This window comes from Oncorhynchus keta, chromosome 22, assembly GCF_023373465.1.
Source record: "Oncorhynchus keta strain PuntledgeMale-10-30-2019 chromosome 22, Oket_V2, whole genome shotgun sequence".
NCBI classification, from domain to species: Eukaryota; Metazoa; Chordata; class Actinopteri; order Salmoniformes; family Salmonidae; genus Oncorhynchus; species Oncorhynchus keta.
The window spans coordinates 5,320,381-5,334,020 of record NC_068442.1 but is presented as its reverse complement, the minus strand read 5'-3'; the positions used below and the strand labels follow the sequence as shown (position 1 = coordinate 5,334,020).

Sequence of the window (13,640 nt, the reverse complement as noted above, 5' to 3'; positions counted from 1 at the left end):
AGAGTACAAAGGCATGCTGTTCTATGCCCGTTGTGCTGCTCTCTCTCTCTCTCTCTCTCTCTGAGATCACTGTTCAGTTTCCATGTGGGCTACAGCATATAATGTGTGTGACTCTAGGAGGGAGAGAGGGGGTTAAAGTCTGATGATAATATATCAATGATCTGTAGGGTATCTGAAGAGATGCACTATCTGAAAGGTTGTTTATTATTATTTCCATGTAGATTGTGCATATTACACTATTACACTTTTAATACGTCACTCACACTATTGTAGTGTTGCCTAACACTTTGCTGACATCCCTGTACTGCCGACCCGGATCGCCATCCCGAGTCTATAATGAGCGAGGGAAATACAATAAAAGAAAAAATATACTATCAAAAAAGATGTCACAACATATGTTTTTATTACCTTATTACAAAAATACCAACTGCTTCCTGTGCTGGTGCCATATGACACAAACAGAGCCAATGGGGGTTAAATAGCTTTGCTGCAAAGCACACAGACATGTTAGTGTGTCAGTCCATTTCATTTCTGTTCAGGTCCTCTGTATGTCCAGAGCTGCATGGGGCAATGTAATTAGAAAGCACAGGGAATGACAATATAAACACCTCAACACTTGTACTGTAAGTCCTACAGTGTAGAACAAACTGAAGTTGAGTGTAAGAGCCATAGACAACCACGTTTTCAGCAACACATTGTGCCTCATTATGAATAATAATTGGCAAAAAGGGCACACTTAGGGGAGTGTTTCCATTAATCTTTCACATCGGTTGTTAACCTGAAAGTAAGTGTCGCCTGTGTGGATTAAACTGATATGCACTCACAGCTCGACCTTGATGAGGCGACCTTTAATAACCTTTCAGTTCATCATCTCTGTCCTCTCAACTTTGACCAAAAGGGTCACAGTTTGTTGGGACATGTCTCTCCAGCAGATGGCTAGTCAGCGATCAGCATCTAGGCCTACATCATTTCAAGGTAGTCCTCTTCCATCAATCCGGTGTCACAGTCAGTTCACTGTCAGTCATACAACATTGGGGATATAATTATCGTGCGTAGTATTAATGATAAAGTTAGAGTGGCTGTGAGTCAGTTGTTTGGGAGGACAGAAAGTTCACAATCCCAATCAAATGGCCCAGGATATGTTAGCCGCATGTTCCTTGGCCTTCATCCGCAGCACGGCGATGCTGGATGAGCGTCTCTCGAACTCAGGCTTGGCCTCCAACGGGTGTCCGTTGGGTGAGGGTGTGAGGAGAGAGTCAGCCGTGAAAAAGTTGTTGATGGACATGTGTCCAAACTGGTTCTGCTGGTTGGGGAAGCCCACATACCCGTGGTCGGCTGCGGAGCGGGGGGAGTGGGAGTAGGAGGTTACACAGGGAGGAGATCCACGGGGAAGCATGCAGGAGGACACCATTGAGCCACTGGGAGCAGGGCTGGGCCACAGGTTGTTGGGGATCTGGGAAGGGAAATGATAGGTCATTTATCTGGTTATTGATTGACCTTTCTATTCTATCAGGAAAGTTGAATGATCTTGATTATGAATTGCTCCTGACGTTTTGAATATTCATAATCCAATTGTGTGTATTATAAAGGTTTTCTATTTTCTTCTCATTAGTTCTATTAAGGAGACATTTTCTTTGACAAAGTGTCATCTTTTTAGATTTATCAGTCATTACATTTTAGACAACGATAATATATGATATACCATTTCATCCAAATGTGTAACTTTAGAACAGGCTACTTCAGATGGGGTGGCAGTAACCTAATGGTTAGTTAGAGCTTTGGGCCAGTAACTGAAAGGTTGCTGGATCGAATCCCCGTAGCTGACAAGGTAAAAATCTGTCGTTCTACCCCTGAACAAGGAAGTTAAACCTGTTAACTCTTCCCCGGTATGCCTTCATTGTATATAAGAATTTGTTCTCAACTGACTTGCCTAGTAAAATAAATGAAAAATAGCCTACAGTATATAGCTTAGGCTACCAGATCAGATGTCAGAAATTGTATCCCTGATTCATTAGGAAAAATCACATCTTGAAGATTAGTATCTGCACCCATCCTTTCCCTTGCAACTACTGTAACATCCAGCCAAATGTTGGTTTACAGACGCATCTAGAAACTTAATTGTGGTGGGGGTGAAGATTTTGCTATGGTTTGGTGGTCGTATGTAATGACGGTTTGTTTAGCGTTGCATGGGGATTTCATTTCATTTTCAACTGGTTACAATCAAAATGATTTCCATAAACAGATGACATCAGAGAGTATATCAGATATGACCTCAATGATCTGTAAATATAGTCAAATTTTTGGAACAAACGTAATATTTTTAAACAGAACCAGACTCTGCTTTTTCATAGAAATGTCCATGTCCAACCCACAAAAATGCAATTTATGTTCCCCCCTAAAGTATTTACAAGGAATAAATCATCAACTTTGAACTGAATTGAGTCATGGCTGTAAATCAAACAGTAAGATACATGGACATGCTTCAATCACCCACTTAGCATCTGTACCATAGAATTAGAAATTAGAACACTAGAATGGGCATGAATGAACCTTATGATGGGATAAAGATCAGGGCCCTGTTGCATAAAATGTTACCCTTAAGGGTTTGACTGAAGGAATAATTTTCCCTTACCTAAGGGAATTGTTTAAGGGCATGGTATAGAGCCTCACAAATACTTTAGGTAAGGGCATATTTGAGAGGTTTTACGGTAGTTTAAAGGCACATATGGCAGAAGGAGTATCTGGTTACCGTGGAGATGGCCTGATTCACTGACTAAACATCTACAGTAGTCAAAGAGATCACTTTCATTTTGTGGAGATAGCAAAATGGAACTTCTACAATCAAAAATGACAACCAAATTGATTCAGGAGATAATAAACCACGTTTCTTGACATCGTTTTTTCTCCAACTTGTTTATATGACTTTCTAATACACATCAAGCTAACTAGCCAGCTAGCTTTGTAGCCATATATTGTGCACCTTGCATTGTTTAGCTATGTAGCTAGCTGGTTAATGTTTTCCTTTTGTAACCAGAGCACCACAAAATGGTGTTTACATTGATATCCATAATGAATGAAGCAGGTAAGGGGCCTCATGGGTACCTTAAAAATGTTTGTGCAACTGACTTAAAGTTAGGGAAACTTTAAGGGAAAAGATAAGGGGAAAATATACTTAAGGTGTTTTATGCAACCAGGCCCAGTCAGGGAGTTGGTCAATCATGGTTTGCCAGTGCTGTGATAAGTGTTTATATGTACTGTAGCTAGCTAGGCAGACAGTTTTAGAGGAATGATTCTATTAATTTTTCAAATTAACTGCCAATATGCCGACATTCCAATCAAATAATACACTCAATCCGCAGTCATACATTGGTTGAAAACAGTTGATGATAGGACTTAGACAAGTTGTAAATGCATATAGTAGCACTCACAGCTTTCCAAGAAAACCAAGATGTTTACATTTATTGTCTGTTTAAATATATTTTAGAGTCTATATATAGACTACGGGAAATTGGTAGGCTATAAAACCTGTATACATTTTTTTTATAATTATATGACAATATTTTAGGTTGACAGTATTTATATTACAGAATTTCTGATATAGCCTATCACATGCCTTAGCCTACATGTATTTTCATGCATAAGTGAAATTACTGTAGGATTATGCCTCGGGTTTGGGTTTCCCCCTTGACCGATATGACTGCCATTTGCTTCATAACTTATTTTAAAGGGATGCGTTTTGGCAGTCCCTTATGGCTTTACGTCTTATATTGGCTTTAAAGGAGCAATGTCTTGTTCAAACAATAAGTAAGCCGTTACCCCGCCACTGATTTGGTAAATAGCGAGATGGGCTTGGAGAAATGTAACCGCTCTCAAATTCATGGACTGAGCTATATGGATGCAAGTACTGCCCGTGACCATGTTTTCAGGATGTACAGTGTTTGTTTACAATGACATGATTTACAAACAAAGGTGTAAAACAAGCTTATATTTTCGGTTCTGATGAGGTAAGACAATTGAACTAAGCTCATGAGTCATTTATAAATTATATTATTTAAGTGTCAATGGGTATATATATACAATATGATATACCAAACATGAATGTAGCAATCAGTGATTGCGCTTTTAAAAGCCCATACGCCTAAACTAGCCTCCACCCATTGCCTGGATAAATACTTTTCTGAGAAATCTGAGATGCCATTAATTTCAATGGTTTGCCGAGATACATTCTAAATCAACTTTCAAAGTCTTATCTAAAATATGGTGCATAGCATACATCTTATTAACATAGGCCTATGTCAAGGATGCTCAATATATCAAGGTGCGGTGGCAAGCAAGAGCATTATCATTTGATTTAATATACTAAATGTGTAGGCTTCTAACCTACCTAGGCTACACTTGAAAATACAAAAGATAAATGAGTGTGGCTAAATACGCACGATGGGCTCTAATTATTGTTAACAATGACCAAGTATTACACCAAAATCAAATGATTAATTCCATATGATAGAGAAGTTCAATTAGTCTAGCAAAAAGTATTCAATAGTGGTAATTAAACCGTGTCTTTGGTAAAAGCGCAAACTTGCTTGTGAGTAGCTATCCGTCCTTGGCAACACTGATATGTCATATGTCGCTGCAAAATGACTTTTTGCCTGTTGAATCTGCCCATAACGTTCTCTTTTTCTCCACTTGGCTCTTCTGTTTTGAAACCACACCTAGAGGGAGAAATAGAGAAATATAATCAAACTTTTCCTAAACAGAACTGAGCATATGGGCCTATAGGCTTAGGCTATAGCCTAGGCTAATTTGGCAACGTGGTGTAGGCTACCCTTATTTTTCGGCATGATATTGTCTGTAGACAATATTTGGTGACACAGGCCTAATAATTACCTGAGCACTCAGATACAATCCATGTTAAATAACGTGCGCACATTTGTGATTCACGGTATATAATGTATTACACATTTTTTTAATAGGAACTCAGTCCGCATTTACATTTACTTTTGAAAGTTGTAATAGTAGAATGCAGGAGGTGCAATTTCCAAATTGGGTAGTGCATCACCAGTACCTCTTGTCATGTTAGTCATTTTATACCTTAGAGAGCTTTTTATAACTTGTCAGAAATGTCCAGATCAACTAGCCGATGTCTGTTAACGCTTTTTATTTCGTTTTTTAGCCTATAGTTATTGTTGTCATTTTTTAGTCTCTGAAATATCACATGAATACACATTAGACATTGCAAAATATATAAAATTGCAATTAAATTAACTTTAAAACGGCAACATTTTCTTTGCACCTCATGACAAAATGTTTAGAAATAAGCTTTAAATCTCCAACAACAAGAAGGGTGTGAACCGTTTGTGTCATGAACAGTGCTTGTGCCCATAGAAATAGACCTGGCGCGTGCGCAGGGGTGGGCGCAGGATGTTCCCCAATGCTGTGGAAAGGTTTTGGAACCCCTGGTCTAGAGATTAACTGAATGAAAGTGAGAGAGAAGTAGACCTACCTGCACTCTGGCCTCCGTTAGCTCCGTTCTCATCGCCAGCTGTTCTCTCACATAAACATCTGGGTAATGAGTTTTCTGAAACACCTTCTCCAACTCCTCCAGCTGTGCGCTCGTGAACGTCGTCCTGTGCCGCCTCTTCTTACTACTCGATACGTTACTGTCACACTTGTCACTGATTTCGTACAAATCCGTTTTCTCCTGACCTGCCATTACCGGCGAGTCCCTCAGATTGCAACAGTTGACTATCGACCTACCGAGGTCCACGTGCAAGGTATCTTCTTCAGTTTTGGGGACACCATAATTCGCTATAGGAATGAAATAGAAAAGTATTATTATTAATATGATACATCAATGTTTCTATAATTTATTAGTATAAATACATAAACTAAAACATAGTTTAAAATAGTGTTATTTTAGATAACAGGGCTATTCATAAATTCGTCTACTTTAAAAATGTTTTATTTTCCTTTTATAGGCCCAATAACACGTTAGCAGAATTTTCAATCTTGCAACATTACTAGTATATATGCTGGCTGCCAGATGCTACATTATAAGGCCATCTTTGCACAACAGGCAAGTGACAGGCCTATAAAGAATATTGACAACTCTATTTAATGTAAGAGATGTTGTATAAGCCCATTTGTTCTCTAACCGTAAGCAGTTAATGTAAACACATTTGCACGTTAGCATTTCAGTTTTGATGACGGTTGATATTATTAATATTATTATTGACAAAGCCAGAAACACATATTTTCAAAACCACACTTTCTAGGATATTCATAATTTTATGACATTTAAAATATGACCACAACTGCCCATTGCTCTTTCAAGGTATTCCTAATATAAAGATATATAAAAAACTAAATTGCCTCAATCCAATAGCTTTCTGGCATTCAAACTGTTTTTTTTGGACAGCACTAAGAATGACATAACACATAAAAAAATGATTTGTTTGAGATATGGCACATACTTCTCGTTTCACAGGCACAGTACTATTTGGATGCTAATATAACATGCGTAAAATAACCTAATACTTATTTGCTTCAATAACATTTGGGTAACGCTTTTAGCTTGCAGGTATAGCCTTACAAATCTCATCAATAACACATCCAGCGTACACATTTCTCCGGCAGTTGAAAAATATATTTGGTAACGCTTTACGCACGCACAGTGAAAAGGGGCCAGTAACTAACCGTTTTGTTCTCCACACGGTGAGGACCGCTCCATTCGCGTGTTGTGCTCGGTGGTCTGTAGCCCGAAAGCCTGCACACACTTGGGCGAAGTTTTGCTGTAGTACTGTACACTGTCCAAACTCTCCATAACTTGGTCCAACCCGCTGCCAGAGCCCATGTAATAGTCGCTGCTCTTAATCGCTTGACACTTCAAAGCGAATTTATCGTTCACGTATTCCATCATCATCTTCTTCTTCCTCAGATCCCGTCGCTCAAATTAATCTTGTCAATTGACCAAATATAATTTCTGTTGACGTTCGACAAAATGGAGCATCTATATAGGTTACCCTGGAAAGGACAATAATTCGCCAAAGCCGTTAGTTTGTCTAGTCTTAAAGGCACTAGCTATGGTCCCTTTATAAAGGGAGGGAGAGGGGGTTCATTGAAGAAGCCTCCCTACATTTGAATATGGAGCAGTTAATTATAACTCCTCCCACTATCCAAACCAGACACACATTAAGGGATTCTCGACCCTAGAAAGAATCTAAAATCAAACAATGACATTGAATGTAATTTACAACACGTTTAGATACCCCAAATAAAGAGAGGCAACCTAGTGATTTATCTAGCCTACTGCAAATTGAGACTGCAAATACAATTTGTAAGAGCGCATGGCTAATTTAAACGGAAGATTGTCTTCTACACTCACTTGGCAATTCAAGTTTCTGGTTGAAATCGGCCTATTGCTGTAATAATCGGAAGAACTACTTTCATGGCAATATATTTAGGAAAATATAAATACACAGTATAACGACTTATGGAGTTATTTAAAACATCTACAACTATTTGGACTTCAAAACGATGCTTTTAAATGCAATACGTTCTCTAAAATGATGAATTATAGGCCAATACAAAGTGTAGGTGGCTTTTTAGATAAATTATAGGCATAGCAATTAAGACGGATTTATGTGTGTGCTTTGAAAGACAGACCTCCGCTGTGTGCAAAATTGTGCTAATTCCTTTGCTCTACAGTAGCATATATACTAATAATCATCATCATCTGTATTATTATTATTATTATTGTTGTTGTTGTTATTAATAATAATAATAATTATAAACGTTTCCCTCGTTTGGCATTTTCGTTGTTACGTTTCAGCACATTTGTTGCATTAACACAGCAAAAAAATATTCTGATTAGGCTATGCAAGGTTTTTTAAATTCAGTAACATGTATTGTTTGGTTTAGGTTTAATATGGGCCTATTGCCCATATTGCAATACAGATATGTTCTAAATCTATAACGCCTGAAACATGCATGGATTAGTACACTGTCAGCGCGAGCCATTGAGTTGAATGTCTTATTATCAAATTGAATCTATAATGTACCAGTTTTTAACAGGGGATCAAAGAAAGTTCATAATGCAGGAATCATTATGGAATGATACGCATTATAAGGCGCTCGGGTGCTTAAAATTCGCAATGCATTTAGACAAATGCATCATATGGATTTTGCATTTTAGTTTTACCAAAAATAGGCTATTTAGTAATAGCTAAAGTTTGGGTGTGCCTCATTGGTGCTTGCCTTCCAGTATTTCCGAGCTAATAGTTCTGCATGTTTGTGAAGTGGGAATTTTATCACAACAGGACACTTTGGAAAACTTATTTTTAACTTTTGGGAAACGAATAAAGACGTTTACAGTGATGCCATGGACATGTCAATGGAATCTGTGTGTCATGTTTATATCTCTCAATGTTCCGCAATGTTAATCGGATTTAGTGAGAGTCCCTGGAACTTCCAATAGGAGCAATATACAGCACTCACTGCAACTCACACTAAACCATGTGGCCGGCATATTCTTGTACAAGCAATGAATGCAATGCCCCGTCCAATTTAGCAGACCAAACTACATAACGCAAGACACGATGTCAGAATGGCCAGATATTATACATTTACCTATTAAACAGTTAATACTGCATTCGTGGTATGGTTTTGAGAACAACCACACGAGTGAATTTATATGCCAGGGAGAAACAATTGTGTGGACAAATGTATTAGTCACCACCACTGCATTAGCATGTTGTGCGTAATTGCGTAAACGTGTGTGTTTCCTTTTCACTATATATTCTTTCACAAAGCCTAGCAATTTCGGGTGATATGGGTTCAATGCAAAAATCGAGAAAGGCGTAAAATAATAATAATAATAATTCTTAACCTTTAAATGAAATAAAGATGCAATGAAGATAAATGTAATAGGGCTTCATTGAAGAGGAAAAGTCTGCAATAAACAGTAAATAAATAAGAGGAAAACACGCCCCCCTCCTTATGACAAGAAGTACATTGCCACGAACCGAACTCTCTTCCACCCTCCTCCTTCCATACGGTGGGCCAATAGCAACTGCCATGCAGACAATACTTAGCTGTGGTTTGCTATCGGGTCAATGATAATACCTGGGGTTGGACCGTGACACTCGAGGAAAAAAAAAAATGAGTGCAGGGGGATGTCTTATTGGGCTGCTAATGTGACCTCGCCATGCCGCCTCATGCTGAGGAGAAAATTCCAAAAGGTTGCGGCAGTTTGGCCTGTTGGTGGGCGGTGGACTGAGGACTCCTAACATGAGCGGCAAGTTCTTGAAAGTGGATAGGATGTTGGTTGTAATTGCGGCGGGTTTGCCATACAGTAGGGTTTGAAATTGTGTCTAATAATGATATGTTTTTAAGTGAATTTTAAAAAGTTGGTATTTAAAAAAATATATATGTCTGCTTTTTGAGACTGTTGCTTAGAAGAAAACGACTTTCAAGCGCAATAATTTATAAATGATTTAAGAAAATAATCTGAATATCATTATGGTACAAATTAAGAACCGAAACGAGTAAAAAGTTATTTTTCAGACCAACGAGTGATCACTAAAGCAGCCTGGTTTAGCCTAGGTCTAAATAATACATATACCTGGAAGTAGCGCGTTATCTAAGTCTCGAGCTCGGCAAAGCCACAGTGCCAGCTCTGATTTAGTGTCCGTTTTAATCAGTCACGTTCAATTCTTAGAAATATTGAAGGCTACTCTCAAAGCAAACAAAGTTTATTTTTGCAGTTATTAATTTTTGTTGCAGCCTGCCTATGATTCGCCATATAAACCTCCCTCCAAATGGTTACAAAATGTTCGAGCAACTGATTTATGCTCATTTTTTGTTTACTTTTCGTTTGTTTGTCTTTTGTTTTGCATGCTCATTGACAGGCATGCCTCCAAACCCAGGCACCGAGTCAGTGTAAAATGTCATCTGGGACGGATTCTATGGTTACTAGTCTATTTAAAATGATAATAAACACTGGTAGAGCTGGCCAAGATGAACCCATATTTAAGTCAGATGGCTATACTACTAACCGTGAGTGGGAAAACCATAAGCAAAATTGAAATCTATAAATTCCTAGTGCTCAAAAACTGAAATAATGGAGAAACATAGTAAGAGACTAACCTACATTTGTGATTATATTTATGAAGTTGACCATTCATGCTACAATTCAAGTTGACCACTCAACTCAAGGTTAGACTCAATCATGATATATCACAGCCCTGATCAGGCAGAGTCCAGTATGGCTGCATTTAGACAGGCAGCCCAATTCTGATGTTTTCCCCACTAGTTGGTCTGTCTAAACACAGCCCTTTTTGGCTTCTACAGTATGTACTCTGTCTAGACAGACTAAAGAACTAACAACACTTTGACCCAGGGCTCCTCTTCAGACCTCCTCCTGTATTCTATTACACTGTTTGGGTCACCTCACCACAGACAGATTAACATTGGGATTTCTTCTCTCTCTCTCTCTCTCTCACTGCCAAACCCTCTAATATTCCTGTCTACATGACTAATATACAGCAAGCACACTTATTTCACCACAAACGTGAGTTCAGTGTGATTATGTAAAGCCTAATGTAATCTATTAGGCAAACAAACGGATACAGTCTTGAATACATTGTGTGAATTACAGGGGTTAAGTTGGGGAGTGAATTCTTCTACTGCCTTATAATGAAAGACAGTGTACAGTCAGATTTTTAAATCCTGTTAACGATAATAAATGGAAGAGAAACCAATTGGTAGAGACACACCCAATCCCAAATCCTAACACATGTGGTACTGAATTTAAATGTGTACATGAGTGGAGGTTCCTCAGAGGAGGAAGAGGAGGACCATGGCAACTTATTTCTGTCCTCCTCTGGATACATTGACTTTAATACAAAACCTAAGAGTCTCATGGTTCTTATACACTTCCATGGATTTACACAGTAATTATGACAACTTCCAGAGGATGTCCTCCTACCTATCAGACCTGACATTTTGTCCACCCAATCAAAGGATCAGAGAATTAATCTAGTACTGAAAGCATAAGCTACAGCTAGCTAGCACTGCATTGCAAAGCATGTGGTGAGTAGTTGACTAAAAGAAAGAGAAATACAATAGTTGAACAGTTTTGAACAAATACTTGTCTTCAAAAATGAAGTAGAAGCAAGAGAGAGCGGGAGAGAGATCGAGAGCTATCTATATATAGTATTATTTTTTTCACTTTAATTTTCACTTACTTAGCTAGCTAGGTACTTTAGCCTACTCAAACAGAAAGTGATGCTATGTTAGCTAGCTGGATATATGGCTATCCAACTCTGGAACTCTTCCAAGTCATAGTAAGCTTTTGGTGTAACTGCTAAACTGCTTGCTTACTGTAGACTGTACTGCAAGACTGTAGCGGATTTACTAATACGTTAGTTCTATTAGCTATGTTGACCATGATGTTAGATAATATGGGGACAACAATGTATGCTGTGTGTAGCGGTTAAAGGTTATGATATGACGGTTTGGCTGGGAATGTTTTTTTTTGCCTGGTCACATACATCTGATGTGTTGTTCACTGAAGTCCACAAGCGAAGGGAAAAGGTGAGAGAGGAGGATAGTGCATAAATGTGAGAAGGAATTACAGCGAGCAAAGTGATAATGCTATTTCCATGTGGCTGCTCTGAAAGCGAACTGTGTTTGTGTGTGATTAGGGCTGTATTCATTCCACCGATTCTGTTGAAAAGAAATTCTTAAATGGAAGCAAATGGAACAAAACAGGGATAAACATACCTTAATTTGTCCAATAGAAACTGTTGGACAAATGATTACTCCCTAGATCAGCTAGATGCAGGCAAGAGTGTGTAAGGTGGTACTGAATGTGTCACTGTCTGTCACCTTGATTACAACAACAAAAATATCTCGACCTGTACACCTGCGTTGTAAAGTTTAATTTTCTAGGTTGTAGCAAACTCATGATGGGTACAGGGAGAATTAGAGTATCATGTAGTAGCCTAAACCTAATGATGTTACACTGAGCTGGGTGAACGGAAAATGAATGACAGTCATCCAATAAACTGTAATAGAAATAAGGTCATGCTCATCATTTTTTTAAAAACAAATCATCCTCTCTCATCTTGAACGGCACGAACCGCCACTGGTTGACATACTGAGCATTATCCAAAGTTCTTCAAATGAGTGGGTCTGCAAATATGTGACCTGCATGGGAAGATGTTGTAAAATCCCAATTCAAGACAAACAATAATAAACATATGGGAGATTAAGCAAGGCGATACTATATGGTGGACAGGGTAAACGATAGAATCCTCACCAATCCCAAATATTGGCTGATAACACTGACCGTGCTATGGGCCAGAAGAGATAATCATCTCAATGTAAAAGCTCCAGGCTCCTCCCGAAGGGGGTCAGGTGTTCAATCTTCCCCTGAAGGAGAACCGTGCGCTTGGGTTACAAATCCTAACAGTCGTAATGGGCTGGGCAGGATCAATGGCACTAGTCATGTCTGTAGACAAAACTCCAGATCGGCTCAATACTCCGGTAGGGCAGTGTCTGTAGGAGGGATTCTGGAATCCAAATATACTGAACAATAACTACTGTAATCTGCAACTGGTAATAAAGAAAACAACATTCTAATTCTAACATCAATGTTTGCGCTCTACTCAAAGCTGCGTCTGTTTCTGACATGCTGTGTGGCAACATCTCTGAATCACGAGTCTGCAATGTAGCTTCAGATTTAGTCCAATCTGCAGACTACTGTGTATGTACTGTATACACACATATATATATATATATATATTAGATCAAAAAAACAAACTTCAATTGAATCATTATTTTAGAATATCACATTTATTTATCTTGATTAATAATAATAATCAAGATAAATAAATGTGATATTCTAAAATAATTATTATTAACAGCGGAGTAAAAGGGCCACTTCGTCATCTGAAGTAAATAAATGTTTTCTTAGATACAATATGCAGCACCTAAGATGAAACGCCTTGTCATTCTCAATTTTATTTTACCAAAAGGGTACTATACCACAGCAAAGACCAGTCATTATAGTTTGTCAGAAAAAACAACAACATAATATACACACACACACACACACACACACACACACACACACACACACACACACACACACACACACACACACACACACACACACACACACACACACACACACACACACACACACACACACACACACACACACACACCCTAACAATTGGAACAGAGGAGTTCTGTTTCTTAATTCTGACCATCATCTGCATATTAACCGTGTCATTTGCTGAACGTTTTGGGACTTTGCTCCATGTGTTCCGGTGTTGGCTGTGGTCGCATTAAGGCAGTGATATCCGAGCACAATGACCAGAATGAAAACGCCTGCAGATATTTGGGCTCATTTTTCTCCCATTGCTTTTAATTAATTTTCAGAAGACCCACGGATCCCAAGCTGAGAGTGGAAAGGAAGCTATAAGGAATTTTTGCATAGCAGACAAATAACATCATCAACTTTTGGGGGGAGGAAAGTTAAACAGTTCACGTCACAATGAAATGTCAACACATGCATATACTGTAAGTGACTGTCAAAAAGTTACTGCAAACAGAATTATTTTTGTCTTGGT

At 38.4% G+C, this 13,640-nt stretch overlaps 1 protein-coding gene across 2 annotated transcripts; it reads right to left on the bottom strand.

Annotated features, from left to right (window-relative positions):
- Window positions 1–386: 386 nt before the first annotated feature.
- LOC118400959 (ALX homeobox protein 1-like) lies at window positions 387–7,053 on the bottom strand. Of its 2 annotated transcripts, XM_035798017.1 has the most exons (4): window positions 6,697–7,053; window positions 5,504–5,808; window positions 4,584–4,712; window positions 387–1,453 (listed from the first exon to the last, which is right to left on the bottom strand). In XM_035798017.1, the coding sequence occupies exons 1-4, from the start codon at window positions 6,920–6,922 to the stop codon at window positions 1,124–1,126; spliced, it is 990 nt and encodes a 329-aa protein (XP_035653910.1). In that variant the 5' UTR covers window positions 6,923–7,053; the 3' UTR covers window positions 387–1,123. The 2 variants fall into 2 exon arrangements, with proteins under 2 accessions (XP_035653910.1, XP_035653911.1); XM_035798018.1 differs by lacking the exon at window positions 4,584–4,712.
- Window positions 7,054–13,640: the final 6,587 nt, after the last annotated feature.